The sequence below is a fragment of the Lissotriton vulgaris genome, chromosome 4_1, assembly GCF_964263255.1.
Source record: "Lissotriton vulgaris chromosome 4_1, aLisVul1.2, whole genome shotgun sequence".
NCBI lineage: Eukaryota > Metazoa > Chordata > Amphibia > Caudata > Salamandridae > Lissotriton > Lissotriton vulgaris.
Genome location: NC_141691.1, coordinates 2,081,251,029 through 2,081,277,875, shown reverse-complemented (window position 1 = coordinate 2,081,277,875; position 26,847 = coordinate 2,081,251,029). Strand labels below are relative to the sequence as shown.

At 44.5% G+C, this 26,847-nt stretch overlaps 1 protein-coding gene across 1 annotated transcript in view; it reads right to left on the bottom strand.

Annotated features, from left to right (window-relative positions):
• The window catches only part of LOC147725077 (uncharacterized), a 184,959-nt gene that overhangs the window by 3,709 nt on the left and 154,403 nt on the right, over positions 1–26,847 (bottom strand). The window contains exons 7-8 of the mRNA XM_086918159.1: positions 26,580–26,606; positions 7,797–7,865 (exon numbers count right to left, since the gene is read on the bottom strand). Coding sequence (XP_086774285.1) covers positions 7,797–7,865; positions 26,580–26,606 — 96 coding nt within the window. The remainder of the gene's footprint in view (positions 1–7,796; positions 7,866–26,579; positions 26,607–26,847) is intronic.

The window sequence follows — 26,847 nt, the reverse complement described above, 5'->3', positions numbered from 1 at the left end:
GTTGCTGCTGCCAAGACTTGTTGGTGCTCCTGCCAGACACCAAACCCCTGGTTCTTGACTTCCAACGTGGGACAGCTCGTGAACGTCTCCTGGTGTTCCACAGCATCGCCTGGCCATCACAGCTGCACTGTCAACTCTCCTGCATATTGCGTCATCAGTGGTCATTGGTCTTCAGTGCCTCCTGATCACTCCTGAGTGGTATAGATTCTGTCCCATCTGCTTGCAAGTAGTCCTCTTCAAGAATCCACCTTTGGATTCCACTGGACAATTTCACCTTCTTCACCAGCGGCAACTTTTCTGAAGTCCTCCATTGTGGTCTGTGGAAGTTTTTGACATCACTATGCACCTATGCACCCGGCTTCTGAGGTGTAGGTATCCTGGTTCCTGGGCTATCCACAATTGGGTTGAATCTCCAAACTTCTGTCTTCCACTGGGTTTCTTCAGGGTCCTTCTTCTTGAAACTTCAACCGCAACGTTCCCCTTGACTCGCACTGAGTACACGGCTGTGTTTCCACTCTGCACACAAACTCCGTGAGGTTCCTGGTTACTTATCTCAAGTGGTTCTTTGTGTATCCAGCTCCTATGTCTCTTCTGGTCCAGTGTCAACTTCGGTCGCCGTTCCGATTCCACTTCTTTAGTATATGGTTTGGTCTCCCCCTGTATAGAGGTGGCCAGCATGGCTCATTGGTGGTGGGGCGGTTTGTGAGGGGGGTGTTGCATGGTGGATGTGGGTGGGTCAGGCACATTATTTCTTTTAAATTGAAAAAATAAACATACTTTTGCGCCTGGTCCAGCGTCTCTGCTCCTGGTCTCCTCGTGGAACTCGAGGAACAGGAAGCAGGCTCCACTGACCACTCACATTCTGGTGATTGGTAAGCATCCAGGCTCCTCCGATTAATCACAACACTACAGTGCAGAGTTGTGATTGGTTTTGAGACTCCTGGTTTGACGCTCAATCAGGGAATCAGGGCCTGGGCTTTTTATCCATGCAGGCTCGAATGCAGCCTGCATGGAGGACGGGACAAGTGCGCATGACTCCTTTTGGCGGCCTGAGAGGGCTGACCAAACAGTCAATGCAAACCACTCCTCCACTGCCCTGCTCCAAGAGCAGAGCAGCCCCGGCCCTAGCCTCATCTACTTTTACATGTACATGAAAAAGCAATAGTTTTGGATAATCTCATTGCAGTTCTAAAGCACCTCAACCAGCATGACTTTGTGACCACCCTAGACCTCCAAGATGCCTATATTCACGCAAAGCACATTAAATATCTAAGGTTAATGGTTGCTGAATGCCACTACCAGTTCAGGGTGTCAAGTCCGCACCCAGGATTTTTACAAAGTGCCTTGCACCTGTTGCAGCATTTCTCAGTTAACACCAGCACCAATTCTTTCCATAGCTGGACGAGTGGCTAATCAAGGCACCGTCCAAGGCAGCAGCGCTAGCATCCACAATTGCATGCACAGTTCTGTTCCGGTGTCTTACTCTTAACCTACAAAAATTGAAACAAAACCCATGGCTAACGATTGTCTTTCTAGGAGCCAAGTTAGACACTATATTTTTAAATGTGTATCCCACAGAAGAATGACAACAAAGGCTTGAAATGCTAACAAGTCCCAACCAAATTTAAAAGTTTCTTTCGGTCCGACTGTGCAAGTTATTCTAGGGAATGATGTCATCATGCAGACCCCTCATCCCATTCCATCACCTCAAAATGTGCCCGGTTCAGGAGGAAAGCAGTAGATGCAGTCTGACGGCTCCTTCAATGACATTATCAAAGTTACAAATGGGGGGTGGGTTGCACACTACTCACACACCGGCGGTGTAGCCCCTAAGGACTCTGGTTAATGTAGTAATGTGTTCGCGATGCATCATCTTTCGATCTTCTGCTATCTTCGCCATCCCTGGACACGTGTTTCGGGGTATAACCCCTCGTCAACAGGGATAGGCTGTGTTCTGGGGTTGCCGATGGCTGCCAAATATCTGCCAGGTTTAGTACCACTCAGGCGCGTAGGTGTGGGATCCCGGGCTCGTCAGCCAACTGCTCAAGGGAGCTTTAATGTTACAAAATGGGGGTGGGGTCACACACTACTCACACACCGGCGGTGTCGCCCCTAAGGACTCTGGTTAATGTAGTAACGTGTTTGCGATGCATCATCTTTCGATCTTCTGCTATCTTCGCTGTCTTTGCCATCCCTGTACACGTGTTTCGGCGTATCACCCCTCGTCAGCAGGGAAAGGCCATGTTCTGGCGTTGCCGATAGCTGCCAAATATCTGCCAGGTTTAGTACCACTCAGGCGCGTAGGTGCGGGATCCCAGGCTCGTCAGCCAATTGCTCAAGGGAGCTTTAATGTTACAAATGGGGGTGGGGTCAACACTACTCACACACCGGCGGTGTCGCCCCTAAGGACTCTGGTTAATGTAGTAACGTGTTTGCGATGCATCATCTTTCGATCTTCTGCTATCTTCGCTGTCTTCGCCATCCCTGGACACGTGTTTCGGGGTATCACCCCTCGTCAGCATTGATTGGCCGTGTTCTGGGGTTGCCGATGGCTGCCAAATATCTGCCAGGTTTGGTACCACTCAGGTGCGTAGGTGCGGAATCCCAGGCTAGTCAGCCAACTGCTCAAGGGAGCTTTAATGTTACAAATGGGGGTGGGGTCGCACACTACTCACACACCGGCAGTGTCGCCCCTAAGGACTCTGGTTAATGTAGTAACGTGTTCCTGATGCATCGTCTTTCGATCTTCTGCTATCTTCACTGTCTTCGCCATCCCTGGACACGTGTTTCGGGGTATCACCCCTTGTCAGCAGAGATAGGCCGTGTTCTGGGGTTGCTGAGGGCTGCCAAATATCTGCCAGGTTTAGTACCACTCAGGCGCGTAGGTGCGGGATCCCAGGCTCGTCAGCCAACTGCTCAAGGGAGCTTTAATGTTACACCGCCGGTGTGTGAGTAGTGTGCGACCCCACCCCCATTTGTGACATTATCAAAGTTACTCCACAAATGATCCAAGCCTTAGAGTGGTGGCGGACAAGAAGCATCTGTCAATTGATCTATCCTTACAGCAGATAGCAGCCTCCTTAGGTGATCACTACAGATGCATCCCTGAAAGGTGTAACCAAACCCAAAGTCAATCAGACAGGCTTTTCTTCCAAGACTACATCATTCAACAGTGCTTGACCATACGGACTATACGACGCCGATGCACTACAACAACAAGCAGGGCATCACAAGTTTTCACCCACTTCCCAGAGAAGTGCAAAAGATCTGCCTCCTTGCAGAGCACGTTCTGGGACAACACACTATGGCAGACACACTCAGCAGGCTAACATCTTCATGCCATGAGTGGGAAGTGCACCAGCAGACCTTAGACAAGATCTTCTTTTGCTGGGATAGATCAGACTTGGATCTGTTCCCAAATCTCTAGATCTGCAAATGCTGGTTCTATCTGAGTTATCATCACCAGCGGGGATCATGGGGAAGTGCCTTTTCAGTTGCATGGTCCAGCATCTTTGCCGCCACTTTTCCGCTAATTCCTCTCCTTCCAAGAGTCATCAGAAAGATGAAGGCAGAACCCTGCAAACAGATTTTCAGTGCTCCAGCCTGGCCACGTCAACACTGGTACACACAATTATTTCTCCTATCCCAGGATCAACACATCTTATAGTTCTCCCCAATCATCAGACAATGAACTAAGGACTAATTCCACACCCGGATCCCAGGCACCTCTACTTTAAGGCATGGCTCCTGAATTCCATGTGTTTTGACATTCGAACATGCCAAGGGAGTGTATAAAAATCCTAGCCATGGTCCGGCTGACAGTACAAACACAACACACTGCCTCAAGTGGAATATGTTTTGTTTCTGCTGCCAACAAGCTGTTCTACCATATTTTCTACCTTTGGCACAGGCAGTTTGAGCGCATAATTCCAGAAAAGTTCATTGGGCAGCAGATGTCTTTCTTCTCTACCATTATGGTTTTCTAGAATAATTAAAGCATTCCTCAAAGGATTGTTCTGTACTTTTCCTTCATCAATGCCTCCACCTCCTTTGTGGCAGTTGAACACTGTTCTCTAACAGTTAATGAAATATTCCCTTGAACCAATACACAAAGCAACATCAAATTCCTGTCATGGAACCTGGCTCTGCTCCTCGCTTTAACTTCAGCTGGAAGAGTCAGCGAGATTCAGTCTTTCGTTATAGAGGAACTGTTTGCGCAGTTCTGGACTGATGGAGTTCTTCTCCGCACAAATACAAAATTCATACCCAAAGTCTCTTCTGACTTTCATCTTAATGAGCCTGTACTACTTAAAACTTTCTTCCCAAATCCTGCAACAACAGCAAAAAAAGATTTTCACTCACTGGATTCACTCGCTGAATGTCAGGCAATGCCTAAAGTTTTATCTGCAAAAAATGCAAGCTGTTCGCAAGACTTCTCAACTTTTTGTAGCATACAGCACTCCAAGAAAATGTTTCCCACTCTCCAGAAGAGTATTTCTAAATGGATTTCAAATGCCATACTATTTTGCTATCAGAAGGCAGGCAGATCATTGTCTTCACAAGTCCAAGCTCATTTTACAAGATCTATACCTTCTTCTACAGCTATATTTTGGGGGAGTGTTGCTTCCTGAAATTTGCCTTGCAGCAACGTGGAAGAACAGACACATATTTACTCATATTTACTCAACATTCCTGCTTGGATTCAGTAGTTCTCAAGGATATGGTGGAAGGCCACGCAGTGCACCATCATCTTTTCAAATAAGATGAACCATGCTTGTCTACCCTCCTTCCATTATTTCTGTATGCACATTTCCATAATTATCAATGGATTACAATGTTAATGCACAGATGGATATATTCCCTATGTATCATTAATGTTCTTATGATTAATATTGTTTTTTGATTACAGATTGCTGGATGTTATGATTAATTTATATCTTTATCTGTGCATGAGCACTGTGATTCTTTTGAGAAGTCTATGATAATGTATATGTACTTCTGCTAGCTGTCCTGATTCGAGCATGTGAATCTGTGAAAGTTCCAATACTGAAGTAAGAAATTAGTTACTTACCTGTAACTGTAGAACTTCACTATTGGAAGCTTTGTTGGATTCACCTGTGACTGCCCCTCCTCCCCTGGGGAAGCTCACCTTTCCTATCTCAGTGTATTTATGTTACCACTAGTGCTCGAAAGTCTGAGGTACTGGGCTTCTCACAGGAGTGTTGTAGAGGGTGATTAATGCTGATTGGTTGAGACGTAACTTTGGTCTCTTTTTTAATATTGACTGTCATAGGTTTCTAAACTAAGAGGTATAGGACTTTGCGAGTCTATACCTATGATGGTACTACTATGTTAAAGGTACCTGGGACTCCCATCATGATGACAGGGAAGGATTCAGCCAAGTGAGAGCCTCCTACTACAGCAAACTGCCGGCTAAAACACCTCTGTACCCAAGCCACCCAGCCCAGGTTCAAAGAAACCAACTGTGTCCCTGTGCTCCAGAGACCTGCAAGAGCAGAACCCCCTTTGGGTTCTGCTGGACTTGTCTCCAAGTTCCCACTTGCAGCCTTTCTTTTGCAGGTACCTTTGCCATTGGCTCTACTGTATAGTGCTTAAGGCTACCAACACAACCAGAACTCTGCTCCCAGACTCTGCAGGGTGGGTAAACCTGAACTGCTGATGGTTTTTTGAACCTTGGTTCCTAAGCACCTAAAGTCCCTAAAGGTATCCCTCAAAACGTAGCATAAGTGTATCTATGCAGTGAATGTTTCTCCCATAACATAACATTACTGTGTTTGAGCCTCATACCTCAGAACCATCTCCAAAAGTACTTACCTGATATTGATGATCTTGGTGTCTAAATTTATATACAAATCTGATCATTTTTCTAAATTGGTCTCTAATTTTCTTCTTAAGTATGTTTCTCATGTTTTGACTCTGTACAACAAATGCTTATCTCTTCCCTCTGATAAGCCTGAGCAGCTCGACCACACTTCAAAAAATAGAGCACTTGGGGTTATTACCTTAAGCCCTGTAAACCAATAAGGGTGTTCTGGACTTTTTCCATGGCATGTCCATACATTGGAACTACCACATGAAAAATGGCTTCTTACACCCAATGTGTCGCAAGTGCTTTGCAAGGGATCCTACATGTTCAAGGAGGTATCCCCTGCCTGTCTAGGTTTAGAAGCTCTGTCAAACCTTGAGTCAGAGCTCCAGCTGGCTAAAGGGTGTAAGCATCCAGACCTGAGCTTCATCCTTTAGCCCGCCATGTCCCAAAGTCCCCAGGATAAGATCTTGCAAGTCCATGGATGTCTTCCCTATGTGACCAGGTTAAGAAGCCTTGATCGGGCCCTGGTCAGAACTCCTGCTGGCCCACTGGCTATGGTTCCCAAACAGGATCAAGTTGCCCAGGCAAAGCTTCCCTGCTTGGCTGAGAGAAAAATCTATGACCAGGCCTTGATTCAGAGCTCTGTGAGATACCTATGCCTAAGACCAAGGCTGGGCACAGTGCACCCAGCGCAAGGAGTCCCTGGCACCCAATGGCAAGTGGAAACTGATCTTCAAGATCTGGCGCGACAGATGACCCTCCTCCAAGCTGTGTAATTTGAGGACTCCTAGCTTGGCTGTCTGGCCACACTTGCCATAGGAATGGATAGGTGCCTAAATGCCCAACCTGTCTTGAAAGTCCAGATGTGGACTCATTTGACTCTTTGAGCCCAGCCAGAGTTTGAGGAGGTTGGTTTTGAATGTTGATGTCTTGTTACTTGGGATACAAGGATTACAAGTTAGGCAGGTAACTTTTCTCAGGATTAGTAAGGACAATGTTACCTTGTCATCCATTTGTTTGCCCTACTTTCCACAAGGGCCCTGAACAGCCTGCCCTAGTCCCTTCGGGGCCCAGGTCTGCTGCTGCTTTCTAGCCTTTTCCAATGGGCCTTTCCTCAGAGCCTGCTTTTATTGAGAACAGGGAGGAATGTGAAGCTTACATCGTAGAGGGCGGACTGGTCACAGTTGGTTTAGCAGCACTGTACTCTGTTCGAAATGAGCACACTGGGTCGATTTAAGGATTGACTGCTTGCCCAGCCTTGGCTGTTGTTTCAAGCAAAGAGCTTCCACTCTGCCTAGGCTATCAGACACAAGAGTCTGCCTTTTGTGGAGCCCACCCAGAAGAGCGAAGGCCAAGTAGCCTTGAAGTTTGTGCCCCTCTCCCCGTGATCTGACCAGAGTGTTGGGGTTGGGTGGCATTAATGCTGGATGCCACCTGGCAGTCCAGAGCCCGTGCTCCTGCCTGTAACCCATCTCCATTCAGCACATTTCTACAGCAGTTCAGAACAACAGTTCCATGGGGTGTCCAGGCCGCATGGACCAGCACCTCAGTGTCTCGCTCAGGCTGAGACTCGGCCTGCGTCTTCTTTCTTTTGTAAAAGAGCAGGCTGGTCCCGCCAGTGTCCTTGTCTCCCCAGATCATGCAGGTAAGCAAAGACTCTCACAGCAGTCTCCAGAAGGGTGTGCCGATTGGTATGGGATAGTCATGTGGCTCCCCATCCTATCCAGCAGGTGCCTCTACCTGTTTTTCCTGCCAGTAGCATACCACACAATTAAATAATAAATTGTATTTCAATTGAGCATGCAGAGGAAGGTTGGGTGCCTATCTTGATAAGCAGGTATTACTACAGCACTGAGTCAATAATTGCAGAGCAGGGTATTCTAGGATGGACTTCTTATGTAGAAGACACTGATTATTCAAAACAATACTTCACAGCAGTGCAAGTGAGACAATATGTAAAACATACCTGAAATCCTAATTGAAGCTGTTTCAAGAGTTAAGGGCCCGTACTTGCAGAACCAGATGAAGATGAACACTAAAAGGGAATAGGAAGGGCAGAGAGTATTTAAGTTTATTCTTCACATACGGAGCCTCCATCACATCTCGAATTCTCATTCATCCAGAACACCAAACATCCCACTCACCTCAGGCACTCCTGCTAACTACCAACAGATCACATTATGCACTTCCATCACACCACACAACTCCCACATAGTGACTCAGCAAACCCCTAACATCTGGCATTCCTTTCAGTACCAACCTTAACATCTGGAACACAAAGTAGTCCAATGCTACTACTGCGCCAGGAAAGAAAAGTACAGCTGGAACCCTTGTATCCAACAGGCTCTCACACTTAGCACCTGCTCATAACCAAGCCCTCTTCACAGAGGGCATAAGATGGCATCCAGATACTGCTTCTCACTCAAAAGCTGCTCACCGGTCACACAGACATCCAACACCTTCTCAAGCTACTCCCTACTTTCTATTTTGCAAATTGTCACCTTACAAAATGTCACAATCGCTCATATCCACTACGTCCAAGATCACATAACTGACATCGCCTTATCTCCATGCTGCCTAATACACAAGGTTATCTATGTTACTTTAATCTCAGTCTGCAAAGAACACATGGTTACTTACATTACAGAAACATCAGGCTTCATAGTCTACAAGAGCATTCACATTGCCATAACCCCATTCTATACAGTATTTGATTACCTATATTAGCAACAAACCTGCCTGCATAGTATACATGGTTACTTACATTACCTTAACCACAGGCTGGCTAATACACAAAGTTACCTATATTACTTAACCTTGGTATACCCAGCACACAATGTTACCTCTGTTACTTAACCCTGGCATACCCAGGACACATGGTTACCTAGGTTGTGTTAACCCCTGCCTGTACAGTACACGATTACCTAAATTACCATAAGACCTGTTTGCACACTATACATAGATACCCATGGTAGCTTCACACAGAATGCACATTAGACATGGTTATTTACATTACCTTGACCACAGGCTGCCTAATACACAAGGATAGAAAATGCCAGCGTAATCCCAGTTCACGCAAGGTCAAAACCTACCTATGGAAACCATTAGACAAATAATTTATGACTCCAAAGCCAACAACCAACATTCCTCACTAAATATGTAAACTTGTACAACCCATCATGTTTTGTATAAAAGAAGAATACCTACAGATTGTAAATTGAGACAGTCCTCCGACCATGTTTCTGTAACTGTTCTCCCGGCTGTAATATTGAATTAAGCAAACTCTTCCAGTTCTGCCGTAATGCCTCTTGTCTTCCGTAATTCAAGGGGTCTCGAACCCAAGCACAAGACTACATATAATTTATCCCAATAGGGGCCCCTAAATTTGCTAGATGTGGTCATGCTGAGGCTGATTTCTTCCATGTAATGTGACACCGCTCAGTTATTACGACTTACTTGGAGGAGTTGCTAGCCAAATCAAGACTGTATTGAGGTGTGAGGTCACCTGCACACTTAAACAATGTCTTCTGGGCCTACTCCCGGAGAGTGCTAAAAAAGAAACTCACTCGACGGTTCACTGTGATGGGCCTTACAGTGGGTAAGAGGTGTTTTGCAATCAGTTGCTTAATGCTAGGGCCCCCCTTGATTCTGGATTGGAAGAAAAGACTTGCTGGAGTGGGCGGGGGCAAAGGAGGTGCACATGTGAAGAACACAGTGGAATGAGAGGGTGACAAATCATTGTCTTTCCTGGGGAGTTATGGTGCAGTAGCTGACGACACCTCTGGAGGATTTGATTCCCAGATAAATGCACAACAATTAACATTATGTGGGTTAGAGCTCTGAATGTGGTGGTGTTGGCGATGGATAGGGCTTGCGGGCATAGATGTGATGATGGACAACCTGATTGTGTTATATTATAGATGACCTATAGATGCGCCAGGATGTTCTCCTATGTACATTGACCCGTTACTCTATTGAAGCTTGTGGGAGGGATGGGCCGTAGAATTCAAATACTTGAGTTGATTTACCGTCTGTTATGTTATTAATATGCATTGAATGCTACATTAGCCCTGCAAGTTATACTGTATTATGATTGAAAAAGGAGCAGAAGCCATTCATATAGTATTTGTGATGATTTGTTTCTGGAATACTGTATATGCTGTCATGCTTGTTGAAATGCCAATGCATAAAAATAAATGGGGCATACATCCCGACTTCTACTGCAGCAATAGATGTTGCTGGGCTAAGCATCCCCTGTAACCTATTTTTATATTTAGTTATTTATAGAGCGCAGCATTCATCCCGAAGGATATCACAGCGCTATGTAGTGAGAACTCGTGGTAGGGCAGCCGATGGGTGTGGTGGGGCTGTCAGAAATTAGGCCTTGGGGAACAGATGAGTGTCAAGTTTCTTTCTAAACGCTGTATCGTCAGCCGTGAGGCGTAGATCTTGAGGTAGTTCATTCCCCTGCTTAGCTGCCAGATATGAGAATGAGCATCATCCTGCCCTTACTTTTCTTATAGGTTTTATCCTGTCCTGCGCTCAGTTGTGTGACCTTAAGCACCTTGTAGGATTTTATTCTGTAGGATTCTATGGCCACAGTGGTGAAGGGCCTTGTGTGCATGGCTGAACCGCTTAAATAATGCTCTTTGGCGCATGGGTAGCCAATGGCGCCAATGGAGCTGTTCCATGCAAGATTTCTGATCAATACGACCTCTGTAAAGTGACGCTACCCTGCTTGTCCTACATCTACTGCGGCTGTTGTCCTTTATGAGGCACATGGGCTGAGGAGGATCTACAGTCCCCAATGCCCTTGCAGCTTCTGCACCAGTGCACCTGGGCTACCAGGCCACATTCACACCTATCTGGATCTGCAGCCTTCCTGCAGCTCTTGGGCTCCCTAGAGCTCTGCCTCCTGGATCATCTTCTCACATGCCCTTGTACTCCTTGTTGTGCTGCTCTTTCTCACCAGCGTTGCACCCTCAGTCCTGGCCTCTGTGTCCCCTTCTCACCTGTCCGGCCATAGCAGCTACAAGCCTTCTCACAATTGTTGATCTTCCTGTAGCTCTGTGTCATCCTGAAGATACTTGGCTGAAGGTTGCCTTCAGCTCTTGGCCTTTACAGCAGATACTGGGTCCCCTTATACCCTGTATCTCTGATACCAATCAGGCCTATCCTCAGCTTGGAGATTTCCAGCTCATGGTTTTTAATCAGTTGTTTGTGTCTTTGAAGCTTCTGGCCTCCCTTCATCTCACCCTCACTGTCCCTCCAGGATGCCTCGGAAGCCATTGATTCTCAATGTCGCTCATATGCTCCCTGCTTGCCTATCTTACTTATTTCTACTCAGTTTTCTTTAGTGTAAGCCAGGCTCAGTTGGGCATGTGAGTGTGCTTCAGCTGTCAACAGGGGAGTAAGGTACAGTACAAAAGAGGGGAATGGCCATTTCAGTTCCGACTTTTAAATTGTTCTAATAGGGGAGAACATCTATATTTTAAAAAAAGCCATATACTTCGAATTGCATAACATTCTCACAGTGTATCTCCAAACATTCAAGAGGATAGAGATGCGCAGTCTTTTAGGCCACTTTAAAAGCTACGTTGGCTGTAGATACCTAGAGCAACAGTGGATGTTATAAATGCCCAAAGTGGAGGGAGGAGTTGTAAATTCTTGGGCACAACTTTAAGTCTGTTCTGTAAGTTTGTTCCCAGAAAATTCACTGAAAGTTTTGTTTCAGAGCCAGACAGCCAGAAGTGTCTGACTACTGCCTCCTGAAGTACAATTGACACTGAGATGGCTGACAACAAAAGACGGCTAATCTTACCGGGATCCAGGATGCAGAAGCAAACTTGCACAGCCTATCTTTCCAAAAATGATGAGTGGGCTCTCAATGGAGCAGTGTGGCTCAATGGTTAGAGCGGCAGACCCTGATGAAGAGGTTTAGCCCGGGACCAGGGTTCAATTCCCCGCCTCGGCGGGTCTTGGGCTCAAAATTCCACGGACCTGATCATTCTTGCCTCGGTGCCTATTCCAATCATAGAGTCCCACTCTGCAACTCTGGGCAATAGCTTGCTTAATCTCCACAACGGCCCCCCCAACGCTAAGGATGCCTGGCCTTCACCCTGGGGGTGCCCAGGAGTGGACGCCTCACAGGGAAAGCCAGGATGGGTTCCACAGCGGTATTCGTACAAGCGCCTTGAGACCCTTGCGGGTGAGTAGTGCGCTATACAAATATGAATGTATTATTTATAACGTGCTACATAGTATCTATCAAATAGACTTGTTCACAGATGCAGGTAACACAAATGCTCAGACTGAGCTTCAGGATACTATTAACTTGGGTCGAATGAGAATGCATTTTTGATGGACAGGTCAGGAAGAGTTCTGTATGTGTTTTCTTGCATTTTGGTGGATCTTGAATGTGCTGCTCAAGTATACCGTTGCAAAGCCAGAATGATTTGATTGCACCTGAGTAGCCACGTCATTGTTGGATCAGGGGCCTTCTTTATCTATTTGAGTGACCAAACAGGAGGTTGCCATGCAGACTGGATCTCCTGTACACATTTGAGGCAGATCCTTCCATTGCTAAACTTTTTGGCCTGCTTTCTGAATTCCTATATTCTTACAGTATGGATATTTGATTCTGCCTCAAGACTGAATCGGAGTATTAAAAGAAGCAACATAATCTTCCAAAAAACACAATATGCTTTTAAATGGAAGAGGTACTGAATCTGGAGTATCCAAAACAACTGTGATCTCTCAAGAGTTCAGGAAGAAGTAGAGATTTCTTACCTGCTACACTTGGCAAGGCCTTGCTTCAATTTTCATCATTTGAGGTAAATTCAGCAGCATCCCTGCCTACAGGAAATCTGTCAAAACTTCTTACTTTGGAATTTCTTTTGTGAAAGTTTTCCTATAAGGAATTAGTAACGTATTTCATCCTGCTAGTTCTCGTCCTCACTATGTGTGCTAAACATAGTTAATGGTTCCACCTTTTAATCCTATACCCAAGCCAAAATCTAATTGGAAATCTGTCTCTTGGCATCAATTCACCTCTGCCGACAAAGTAAGCAAACTTTAGGCTTTGGGCTCCCAGGAACTTTACACTGTGCCCTTTAAGAACAAATGGTGATGAGAACTCTCCCAGGTTTTCAAGGGAAAATAATTTCAGACTTCTATATCAATTGGGCAGTTACCTTACCAGCTTCCTTTCCTTACCTTTCAGCACTAGCAGGGGGAGTTCTCTACATGTGGGATGCGAATAGAGCTTGAAAATGCTGCTTGGATGGAACAATAGAAATGAGGCAGCGGAGGTGAATGTTTTTGCTATGTTACCAGTTAACAAACACTTTTGTATCTGGTAGACCCAAAGTTCACTTCACCATGGAAATGTAGCTTTTGTATCTCTAATAAGGAATGTCTCTATTTCAGAGATTTATAAGGCTGCAACATGGACATGCGTCCATACTTTCATGAGACATTATGGACCTCATTAAGATGTCGGTCGGAATGGCTCCAAATGGCATTCTGAATTTCATAACCCATGTTTGAACCCATGTTTCCGACAGACTCAGAAACATTTCTGACCAACCATGTTACAATATATGGTAACTTTTCAGTCTTTCCAACTCAGTCCGACTGGCATTCGGACACTCCGAGTTGATCGGAGCCAGATCGTACAGGTCTATGGACTGCATTTCCATCCGACGTATTACAATGTCGGATTCGACAGCTTTTCTGAATCGGTCTGTCCGACACAAAATGGCTGTTGGAAACTCACTTTGGGGGCCCATAGCAGCCCCCCTTCACTCAGACGCCTCAGGTTGGGGCCTGTAGGAGTACCCATGGGACTGCTCTATACAACCATGTACAGTGTGACAGGCACTATTGGGTGCCCGCCACAGGGTGCAAGGTTTTATGGAAATACCCTTTTTGTCAATGTGAGCCTATGTTGTCGCTCAGAACATCGGCTCCCATTGAAGTCAATTGAAGTCCAACCAAACGGTGTTCGGAAAGATCATAATCGTTCGGTTGGAATCACCAAACCCGAGTCGGATGAAAACCATTCCGAAAAGGAGTCGGTTGGAATGCTTTCCAACCGACATCGTAATTAGACCCTATGTCTTCATCTGGACTCCTCAGCTGCTGCCCGACTAGGACAGACTTCCATTCTAAATTGATTTTGGTGACAGTGGATACTGTTCTTCTCTCTATTCTGTCTTTTTCTAGTGGGATGGACTTGCTGTACTATGCAGTGCTCTTGAATCTTCCACCTAGAATCCTCCTGGGTTCATAAAAATTAGCTCACCTAACTATCACCATGGGGGATGGCGGGACAGAGGTGGAAAGGTGAGGCCCTTCCAGGCATAGCACCAGTTTTACTTCCATTTCTATGTCAGTCTATCTGCTACCATTGCACACCATCTCCTTCCTTCTTCCTATTATAAAAGGTCTGTGACAGATGTTTCTGGTCACAAATAGGGAGAATCACTGCCTTTTGATAGTAAAAAGCATTTTGGCCAATTGTAACCTCCTTATATGCTATGTAGATAGTTTTTCTTCTGTGTAAAGTGCACTTTTCGCATGAAGAGCTTTGTTCATCTGCATACAGGTATATTTATTAAGGGATTATGGTTTTTATGAAGCCCTTGGGGAACTAGAATTGCAGGTAAGTAACTTTCCTGTCTTTTTGACACTTTATTTAACACCACATTTCTCAATTCCTTACTTCTTCATCATTCATCAGAGAAAACTTTTAGGAATCTCTAAAGGTCACATAATTAAGTCATCGTTTTGGTGTGGCATGAATAAACGGCTCTGTATTGTTACTTCCGGAAGGGATGTAAAGGGAGCTCGTTAATTCTACCTGCTGTCACGCAGGAGAAACTACTAGAAAGAGTTCTTGATCTAGTCTTAGGGGATTTGAAAGGTAAGGAATCTGCAGTTACAGACCTTCACCCCCCCCCCCAAAAGAGAGCTTTGAGAGTAGGTAACTCCTCACCCACACATCTCTGAGCCTTCTTCAAATCACTAAGAGTGAACAGGAGTAGGGATCGAGGATGGAAGGATGCAAGAATAAGGATTGATAAGAGATCTATCATGGCATCAGCAAATAAAGTGTCTGGGTGATCAGTAGGAAAGTTAAACAGAAAAAATTAAACGGAAAAAGATTTTTGTTAAAGAGTGATGCAGTAAAAAGTACTGAAAAGTCCCAGCTGGTCATACTACATGACATCTCAGATCTCCCTGGCGTTTCTGATTATGAACACCGTTGGCTGGCTACCTAGTTAGCCATGGCCAAACTTTGAAAGAGAAAATAGCCCTGAGGAAGTTGCAGGATATTTCCCTGTGAGAGGCGAAACACGTGTTGGCTTATGGGGCTAAAAGATTTCAACAACTAAACAAGAGAATTCCAAAATAAAGAACAAATAAAGAAGACAAATGTTAAATTTTTGAGTTTTATTATTAATATTATTTATTGGCGTGTGCTCGAGGGTGTTTAGTTTATTACTATGTTGTTTTTTACTACATTTTAAGGAGTGAGGTGGTTCTCCCTGCCCCATTACCACCGCATTTCCTCACTTGTATGAACAAACACATTTATTGTGTATTTCACTGAGGCACCACCTCCCTACGACTCACCACACGACTTCTAGGGATTCCAGTTCATAATAAAACAATAATAGTAAAACACAAGAAAAGCTGTTACAGGGGCAGAAGAAAAACCCATTGCAGTACCGTTAACTTGCAAAAAATCATTGCAGAGCAAGAAAAGGTTTTTTCAAGCAATTCTGGATAAAGATAGGAAAAAATTGGGCTGCTACCCGATATGGTCGTGCCCTGTCTCTTAATTAAAGTTAATTCACTTCTAAATCTTTTCCCTGTTGTATACTGGTGTAGAGAGAGACAACGTCAAGTGTTGTTAACCATTGTGTTTGTTTGTCAAAAGGTATTCCTCCAGTTTCCTTGATGAAATCTGAGATATCTTAAATATATGAATTTTCTTTTATATGGCATCTTGAAGAGACTGCCGCCCTAAAATTAGTGGTCCTGCAGGTTTGGTTTTCAATCTCAAATTGAATTATTTTCTAGAAATTGGAATTACTTTGAACCAATATAACCTTTGTCTAAACATTGCCAAAGTATTTTGAAAAGGTCTTACTTGATTGCCACAGTAGGGCCATACAAATGTTTTGGTAGTAGAGTTGATCATATACCTGAAGGTACCCCTCCTCCAGTTACTTTTCTTTGTCCCTAAATACACATTTGTCTGCCCGCTCTATAACCACATGTCCTCATTCTTCAAAGGGTGACATCAATTTCACTTGAGAGTATGGCACATTATGTTTGAAATATATTTTTTTCTTCCTGAGTTAATTAATTGCAGAGATGACCATTTTATCAAAGGTGATAACTTCACTTGGTAATTAACTTGGAGGGGACAGAATGTGGACACATTGTGGAGACTAGATTCATAGAGAAAATTGTTCAATTTGGGCCATGATATGATACTATTCTTGAAATGGGTTTCTTTTATTTACCCTTCTCTTGGCATCGATATAGCAGTTCAAATGCATTGTAGAGCTAATGATATTGAAGTAAGGAATATTTAAGTGGGCAAATAGCAAGCTTTTATTCCTTGCACAAAAATGAATCTGGACAAATGTAGCCCTAAATATTCATCATAAATAGATGAGACATTCATTTCGGTCCTATGGAGTATTCATGAGAGGTTATCTTAGTAGTTCAACCCTTGACATCTGGAATAAAGGTTTGCGTTTGCACTCTTGGATCCAAGACATTTTGAGTATAAATACCTCCTGCTTGAATTGATTAGTACTTTTGAAGCCTGGGTATTCTAAGGCATTTAGTGTTACCAAGAGGGAATTCAGGGGTTTCAACTTGTGATCAGGTCTTTTTAAACTGGCTCATATCAGTGATGACAAAAGGAAAAACCTTCTTACAATTTATGGTTTTTATGGCATGTGTTTCAATATTCATGCATGAGAGTTTTTAATAAAGGTTTCTGAAGGGGGCCTAGCTGGGTGTCCCTGGGTCAAGGTGGGAATATAGGGGGTGTGAGATTCTCAGTGCTGGTATAAACCATATACAAGTAGGTACCTGAAGGCTAAGAAGGAAGGGAGCACAGAGGCTGAGGACTAAAGTAGGCAGGGACAGGCTTTGACTAGGAAACTGAAAGTCTGAAAAAGGAAAATATAGAATAAGATGTTCTAACACAAAGGGAATCAAGGGGAACAATATTCAAACTAGCATGAATGATAGTTTGTATACTCCCTGGATAGTGATCTATCTGTGAGGGGGGATGATCTTATACAAAAGCAAGGAGCTGATTAATCTCACAGAGTTCATTTAGACACCAGCAGCTCCTATGGAGAAGGAGCGCTAGTGGTTCTCTATGTCAAAGGCACAAGCCTTGGAGTCTAAGTGGCACCTGTGGAAGGTCGGACAATCAAAAGTACAATATAACCACTAGACAGATCAACAGGGAACATAACAAGGAAAACCAATACAGAAACTGGGCTCAGGAAAAGCAGGACTGAAATTAGGGTCAAAAACTGGACTCAAATACACCAAGCTGAAATACTGAAAACAAGACCAGAAATATGCAGACAAACAGGAACATAAAAGACAAGGCAGGGAGTCTGCATGTAACAGAGCAAATCAAGAAAAGTGCAGGCAGGAGACTACGATCCATGCAAGGACTTAACTAGGTGTAGGGAATCAAGGAACCACCAATGAAGGGAAGGCTGAACTGGGGCCTGGAAAAGGAAAGACAACGGGAACCAGGAGACACAAGACAAGGAATATGAAAACCTGGAATAGAGATGGATTGGAACAGATACAGAGAATTGTCCAGAATGCATATATAAAGGGGTTAGGAACCAAGCTAGTGAATAGGGAACAACAACCAGGCCATGATCTATGTTGGGTCTGACAGAGGGAGCTACAAGAAAAGTAATGCATTAGGGAAGTGGAACAAAAACCTGGACTGGGAGGTGGAGGGAAATGAAGTATACTAAGTGGAGATGTGAATTAGTTCCTATATTGATGTGACGTAAATAATTAATTTACTCTCTTAATTTCTATGCAGGTAAGTACTTAATCAATGATAACTCAATCAGAAGGAAAGAAAACAGAGTCCGTGGTGTTAGAGTTTCTAAGGGTTTTATTCCTCATAAAGGAATCAGGATATCATGTTCTGACCACCACAGGGGTGTCAGAAGGGATAGATGAGCGCGCTCTCGTTTATTGACAATACATAGCTTATATACTTGATTTACATCATAAGGTTCAATGTAAGAGGCGTAACAGCTGAGAGAAGACAAGATAACAGTATACACGTGGTACCAATACATCATCAAGAGGCGTAAACTAGGCGTGAACTAGAGGTGTGTGCTAGAAACGTCACTGATAGGTGACGCAAGTGGGTGGCACCAAGGGGTGGTGCTAACAGAATGTTGCAATGTCAGCAGAAATCGGAAGCTTGGATGCGCGCGCAGCTGCATGACGTGTGATTGACGGGGTGCAGGGGTCTTGACATTTACACTGACGGAAAGAGACAGAAGTCTGGCATGTCAGATCAACTTGTACTTCTATCATATCTGATATCTGATGTTTAGGAACTATACTATCTGGGCGGAAAAGGTCTCTAGGGTAGAGGCTGTTCTATGCTAACTGTGGATGCGTGTATGAGCGCCTAAGTGTCTACATGTGAAGCGTGGGGGCACGGGGCCTTCCATGGAAGCATGGCAACGGAGGCTATGAATTACTTGCATTAAGACAGGTCGGCCCTTTTTGGCTCTGCAGCTGGAGAGGATGTTTACAGGATCTAGTAGGCAGGAATGTATTCTCGGGGAGCGGAACAGATAACTCGAAGGTTATAGTCAGTCTTGGCAGAAAGCAGGCTTGAGCTGAGCGCAAGGGGCCGCGCTGAATGTAGGACAGAGTTCACGAGTACAGAGGTAGCCTGGGCAGAGTCAGGAGCCACAAAAGAGGTTCAGATGGCAGGAATTCAGGGCCTACTCAGGCTAGAGCAGGAAAAAAGTGAAAAGTGTACTACAAAAAGACGGTGGCATAGCATACTTAGGAACGGACTATATAATCCATTCATGGTGCTTCTGAAAGAGGACAAGTTGACGGTGGACGCAAATGTATTTGCGTCTTCATAGCTGGCACAGGAGGGAAGTTACATGCACGTTAAGCTGGTACATGGAGTCGGTGGGGTACGCGCTAGGGAACACATCATGACCAAAATTTAATTTTCCTCATTCCCTCCTTGTTCCCTACGGACCCTTCATGAAATATCGATCCTCATGAATCGATCAGTCTGTTCTTGTAACATCATTTGTTCTTCTTTCTTTCGGTTACGTTTTGAGTGGAAACTGGAATGTTCAATACAAGAGGTGGCACACAGTCCACAGATCGCTGGCCCACACTGCAGGCACAGGCAACAACTGAATACTAGGACTAGGCCAATGCCTAGGAAGGATAGGATCTTCCATCCCCAAGCTGTTAACGTTGTCCAGAACCAACCGGACCAAGTCCAGGTGCCTGGATTCTGATGTATCTGATTTGCAATTTTATGAAGACGGGTGATAGCTTGATATACAGATGGTGCATTCTGTGGAATGAAAACACAGCAGCTTGACCCGATGACCTTACAGGCTCCACCTCTATCTGCCAAGATGACGTCAATTACAAGACGATTCTGAAGGACAACAACCCGCATAGCGGACTGCTCTTCTGTTAAGTTACCTAAGGCGGAGGTAGTTTCATTTACTACGGCTTCAAGTGTTCTAGTTAATCTGCGTATTAATTTACTATTCTGGACAGGGCCCAAGAAGAAAAAGAATCCTTTATTAAAATCAGTGTACTGTTCCCATGCCGTTTCCGTGTAGTCGACAAGGGGGGCACCTCTTCTGGCTCTATTCTTTACTATATTGCTATTTCTATGGTAATCGGAAGGGGCTAGAAAAACAGGTGGCAGAAGGAATGCAATGTAACAGGTACCATCCCAATCTGGAGGTAGGCGAATGTATGCGGTATGACCACAAACAAAGTAAGAGTGACTGATAGCTTTGAAAGATGATTTTCCATCATCACTGAATTCGACCACAGTAGTGCATTTACTATGACCTAAGTGTACTGAACCTTTCTTCTTGATACATAATTCACCAGTGACTGGCAGTACTGACATAATAGGTAGAACTGGTGTGGCTTCGGATTCGACAGTAAGAATCATAAGGCTAATTGTATAATTACCTAATCCATATACTTCATTTTCTAGATCAGTTCCTATTCTAATGGGGAGTCCCTCCTTATCCGGGTAACAGATGTCTAGTAGGACCAAGTTCAGGTTTCCCCAAACCCAACCCCCATCGAAAACAGCAATGTCGGGATCTAAAGAATTAATTATCTTAAACCATGCTCCACAGGAGCCATTGTGAGAGAACGGATACGGAAAGAGAGGCAGTGCTCCCTTGTAATTCTGGTAGGGAGGGAGTCGGCCACATATCCAGCAATTTGTAGCATTGTTAGTTTGATGAGAATGATGTAACATACTAATGAATGTATTGTTGCGCAGCGCGAGTCTGTAGGAAAGCTCATGAGGAGGTAACTCACTAAAAGTGTGTTCAGCAGAGACATTGTAAGCAAATTGTTCACGCTTGAAGATAGGATAGTATATAGGTAACAAGATGCTAGCAACAATTATTAATATACTTAGAATAAACATTATTATTAGTGTCACTATACAGTGACTACGAAGTGATTTGCAGTATGTTCTTTTCTTTTCCTCTCTCTCTCTAACTCGATCTAGGGGATACATGTCAGAAACTATTTAACCGATTCACCTAGGGGAGGACTTAAACAATTAAACTGTCTGACTTGCTAGATCGTAACTTCATACGGTATTGTTCTTGAGGAGTCTTTTCTTTCTTGACTTCGGTAAAGTCTTTGGAATCACAGTCTCTGGTGGGGGTGGGTGTGTCTTGTTCCGGTTTCAGTCCTGGGAATGTTTTGATATGGCTTAGGTGGACCCACCCCTTTCTGCCTTCCAATTTGACTGCGGTCTTTGTTGTAAGAAGAACGGTCTTCGGAGACTTCCAGCGGGGCTCCAATGGACTTTTCCTGTCGAAGTTGCGGACGAGGACAACGTCCCCGGGGCGGACGTCATGCGGCTTCACATCGGTGTTGTCAGGGAAGGCTGCGGCAACCTGTGAACGACATGATTGGAGTGCAGACATCAAGGAGGCAAGGTAATCTGTCAACATATTAGAATCAACATCGGTTATCTTTTTAGGAATGGGCGTCCCCCACATATTCGGTGGTCTGCCAAAGACCACTTCGTACGGAGATAGCCCTGATCTCGAATGGGCGACCATTCTCATATAGAATAGTGCCACCGGCAGGGCGACTATCCAGTCGACCCCTTTCTCCTGACATATTTTGGCAAGGCGAATCTTTAATGTCTGATTATGCCTCTCAACAAGGCCTGCGGCTTCTGGATGTCGGACACAATGGAACTTCCACTGGTATCCCAATAACAAGGAAACTTCTTTCATTAGGGCAGACGAGAATGGCTGACCGTTATCTGAGTACACGACACGGGGCAAGCCGTACCGTGGGAAAAATTCACGAACCAACTGTTTGGCAGTGGTCGGAGCAGTGTAATCTGGGACTGGGTATGCTTCGGTCCAGCGGGACAGAGCACAGACAACTACGAGAACATATTTAAATCCTCGACAACGGTCCATCTGGATATAATCCATCTGGAGGACTTCAAAAGGGTGATCGGGAGGATGAAATCCACCTTGCTCTACAGGGACGCTTTTACCTGGATTGAACTGACAACAGATCATGCAAGTACGCACTTTCTGTTTTGCTGCTGCTCGTAAGTGTTTATTGTTCCAGAGATTTTGCAAACTGTCTAGCATTGCTTTTTCTCCTAGGTGGGCAGGACTATGTGCTGTATTTATCATGACTTGAACCATAGAGTCAGGGAGAAACCATGTAGATTTTCCCTTCGTCATCCAACCTTGATCTGTCTGGATCCCTCCTAGTTCGGTCCATTTCTTTATTTCGTCTGCAGTAGCATGTGTCTGAATGTCAATAACATCTAGTGTGGGATCCCTGACTGTCATGCAGTTTGTCGGATCTGTTATCTTTGTCGTGTCAGTTGTCTGTGTGTGAGTCAGTGCTGTATGTTTTGCTGTCTGATCTGCCAGGTCATTACCCTGGGAAACAGAATCTGTGGCTTTAGTATGTGCCTTACACTTCATGACTGAAATCGCTGAAGGCAGATGTATTGCTTCTAGCAGTGCTTGAATGAGAGGACCATGCTGTATCTTTGTACCATGAGAGGTCAGAAAACCTCGTTCTTGCCAGAGCATGCCGAAGTCGTGTACGACTCCGAACGCATAACGGGAATCTGTGTATATGTTAACATTTCTGTTCTTCGCTAGAATACAGGCTTGGGTCAGAGCGATGAGCTCTGCTGCTTGGGCAGACAATGTATCAATACGATGTGTTTCTTTAACTTCGGTTTCAGTGGTCACTGCATATGCGGCTACTAACTCTCCTGTACTTGTTCTCATGCATGAACCATCCACATAAAGTGTCAGGTCTGGATTTGTCAATGGAACATCTGTTAAATCTCGTCTGGGCTTTGTTACTGCATTAATAATCTCTATACAATCATGTGGAGCTGGATCTGTCATAACTGTAGGTAACAATGTTGCTGGATTCAAGATACTGCAGCGTCTGATTTCTATGTGTGGCTGGAATAATGTCAATTCGTAACCTGTCAGTCGTGCTATAGTCAAGTGTTGAGTCTGGGTTCTGTTTAACAGAACCTCTACAGAATGTGGAACTTGTACTGTTAACTGATGACCTAAAACAATTGAGTCACTTTGTCTGATTGCTAACGCTGTTGCTGCTACTGACTTTAAGCATGCAGGGAGTGCCTGTGCTACTGAATCCAATGTGCTTGAAAAATAAGCGCAAGGCTTATGTGAACCTGCTTGATCTTGAGTGAGGACAGACAATGCTGTACCGTCACGTTCTGTAACAAAAAGTGTAAACGGTTTGCTGTAACATGGTGTCGCTAAAACTGGTGCTTGGCATAAAGCTTTCTTTAATTCCTCAAAGGCTTGTGTGTGTTCCTGAGTCCAAGGGAGGACAGTCGAAGTTGCTGCCTCCTGTGTTGTTAACTGGATGAGTGGTTTAGCTAGAAATGCATATTGAGGAATCCATTGTCTGCAGTACGAGGTGAGGCCTATGAAGGCCCGCACTTCTTTTTGTGACTGGGGTCGGGGCATGTTTACAATTAACTGAATGCGATCGGGAGTGAGCTGTCTCCCCACTTTGGACAGCAAGTGACCCAAGTACACAACTTGCTGAACACAGAATTGTAGCTTCGAAGGAGACACCTTGTGTCCCTTGTCGGCCAGAAAATGCAGAACTATCAGAGATGCTTGTTCACATTCGGGCTCACTTCGTGCGGTGATCAGTAGATCATCGACGTACTGTAGTAAAGCGGTATTAACTGGCATTTGGATACAATCTAGTTGTCTTTTCAGTGCTTGACTATAGATGCTGGGGCTTTCTGCAAATCCTTGAGGTGCGCGGGAAAATTTGAAACTTCGTCCATTTAAACTGAATCCGAAGAGATATTGGCTCTCCGGGTCAACGGGTACACTGAAGAAGGCGTTCTTGAGGTCGATTACAGTAAAGAACGTTGCTTCTGAATCAATGGCAGTTAACAGGGAGGAGATATCGGGGACCACAGGATATTGTGGTACAATGCATTTGTTCAGTTCTCGAAGATCAATCACCAGCCGATATACTGGCGGTGCATTGCGGTCTGTACGTTTAAGAATTGGAATGATGGGTGAATTACAGATATTGGAGTCGGTCTCTACGACCACTCCCTGGGCGATAAGCTCTTCAATAATTTTCAGTAAAGCCACTACAGCATCGGGTGGTAACTTGTATTGTCTGATTCTGGGTAAAACAACTCCTGTCTTGAGTGTGACACGGTATGGTGTGATATGCATACAACCTACATCTGCTGGGCCTTTTGCCCATAAGTGATCTGGTACATTCTTCAATCTGACATCAAAGTCACGTAAAACATAATGACCCTTGAAATCCCGTAGAAAGAGTCTGACTCCCTCCGGGGAACAGCAAATTATAGCTCCTAGAGCCTTCAGTGTTTTAATTCCTAACAGATTTTCGGGACATGATTTCGTAAGTAACAAATCTGTAACTCGAGATAATGGACCCACAGCTAGTGGTACTGGTTCTGATACTTCATTTACAATAGGCTGTCCTGAAAAACCAAGGGAAACATTCTGTGAGCCTGAGAGGGGTGCCCCTGGGACTTCATTATGACTTATAGTAGTGCGACTTGCCCCTGTGTCAATTAAAAACTTTCTGTCTTTTCCTAATACGTGACTATGTACATAAGGACCTTCTTGATCTACAGGAATTTCAATAAGAGGCAAATCACTTTCCCTCCCTAGGCTGTTTCATGTATAACGCTGATAATCTGGGTATGCCGACTGGGCATACTGGTACATCTGTTGTGATACTTGTCTAGTTGCGGCAGCGGGCTGTGTTTGAGCATGCTGTGGCTGCGGTACTGCTACTGTCTGTACGGTATGGGACTGATCATGCATAGGCTGTGTATTCTGCATTGGCTGTTCGTTCTGTGAGGTCTGTTGTTGACCCTGTTCATGTCTAGGCGGACGCGGTCTTTCTTTAGTTTTACCTGTCTCGATGTTATGTTTCAGGACTGGACATTCATGGACGTAGTGACCTGGCTGCTTGCAATAATTACATGTCCCTTTAACGGGAGCGGCAGAATGATTGGTCTGGGCCCCACCTTTTCTATGACCCTCGGCTGGAATGGTCTGAGCTACTAACATTTTCATTTTCGTGTCTTTCATACGTTTCTGTTCCTGATCTTGTTCTTCCCTAATTCTATTCTGGTGATATTGTAACATTTGTAACATCTGTGATGGCGTATTTGCCTGCCAAGTACTTTCAACCTTGTACACTCTATTTTTAACTAGTGGTAGGGCGTTCTCTACTAATTTTGTTACAAAAAGATGTGGATATGACTCGCTACTAGTTTTTAGGCCACTATTGATAATGAAACATATCTCGAATCTTGAATAAAAGTCACTAGTATCTTCATCTTGTTTCTGTTTACAGGACGAGATTGCGTCCCAATCTTCCTTTCGAGTTGTCAATAATCTTGGCAGAACCTGTACTATTAAACCTGGTAATGCTTTAGTCAGATCCCCAAGGCCTAACCCTGGGACTCGTTTCTTTTCTTCGTCTTCTATTTCCGCCCATGCTATCTTTGACTCTCCCACTTCCCAATCCTTCTCTTTTAATTTCTCGTAAATGCCCGTGGGCAACAATACCTTTAGCATTTTCATAATATCATCATACGTGTAATCTCCCATCAGTAACATGTCTTTAAGCTCTCTGTGAAAACCCGCAGGGTCTTTATCATGGCACGGAACTAATTTCTTCATTTCTAACAGTTCTAACTTAGTCAGTGGTGTGTGAACATACACACGTTTCAGAGTATGATCCTCACCCATAACTGGATGTACTTCTCGTAAGGGATTCTGACTTTCAATGCCACCACCGCATTGCATGTGGTACATTTTTCTTTCTGGAGGCGGGGCGGGAATATATTCAGAGCTCAGGAAGGTGTTATACTTACGTCGTTGTTCTAGAATTATTTGTATTAATTTGGTACTAAAACCTCTCCATCTATCCATGAGTAGTGCTTCTAATGTTTCATGTAAGGGACCTGGATCAGAATGATGGTTTCTGAACTTGATGAGGAGGTGCTGAATCATGTATACACCTGCTATTTTCTGTTCTTCCGGGGAAAGGTTCAAGAATGTCTGCACTAACGTGTCATCATTATATATGTCTGGGTTTTCGGCCCACAACACGGCTGACCGGGCTAGTTCCTGTTCATCCATAGAATTGAGTACATGGTACCCTACTCGATCTCGAAGCCTTTTATCAGTTTCCTGGAACTGATGCTCAGAAGAATTCGGATTTGTTAAAGCAGAGAAAAGGACTCTCTTGCTCTCCGGACGGACACCTTTCCTAAGGTAGTTTCCCCTACCTACATATGCTATAATGTCTGTAGATTTTCCTGATGTTTCATCTTCATCTTCCTCCTCGGAGGAATTTTTATCATTTTCTTCCTGATGTGCAGTTAATACTGCCTTACTAATTTTCTGGGACATAGTGGCTATGCAAGTCCCCTTGTCATGTTTTGCGTCTGCTATATTTTGGCCCCACTTGTTCAATGCGTCTAACTCACTTTGATCTGTCCCGGGCCTATCTCGTTCTCTTATCACACAATTAATGAAGAATCGTAATATCTGTTTTTGAATGTCAATTTTCTGTTTATACATGGCAGCTTTGACACTGTCGGGGTCTTTCCCTGTCTGTATGAATTTGTATAGTCTGTCGAGAGCTTCCTGCATTCCTACACAGCATAGCAAGTTATCGGTGGCAGATCTTAAGCGCAGTGATGCTAATACCATTAGATCGTCTTTTCCGGGTACTGGATCATATCTGCAGAATGACATCCTATCTTTGAATGCCTCAAGCCGGGGTGAGTAGGGAGACTGGAAAGGATTCTGTGTGTCCTTTAAATGCAATCTGTGTGTCGGTGGCGGGGTCTGTAGACCCGTTGTCGCACCTCCTGAGGCGGATGCTTGGGCATTATCTCTCCGCGGAGTCTGTATCTGGACTTGAATCTGTCGTTTAGTAAGATTAGGTAGTACTGGTTTCGTTAGATCCGTCTTGAGTGGAGGAAGTGGCGGAGGTGGCGGAACAGGGGAGGTCTGTCGCGGTACCGGCGGAACATTATCTGGGGGCGCAGTGCCACCCCCATCCCTGTCAGTAGGCAGGGCACGAACAGGCAGATTGGTGTAAGCTGGTGCTACATCCTCTAG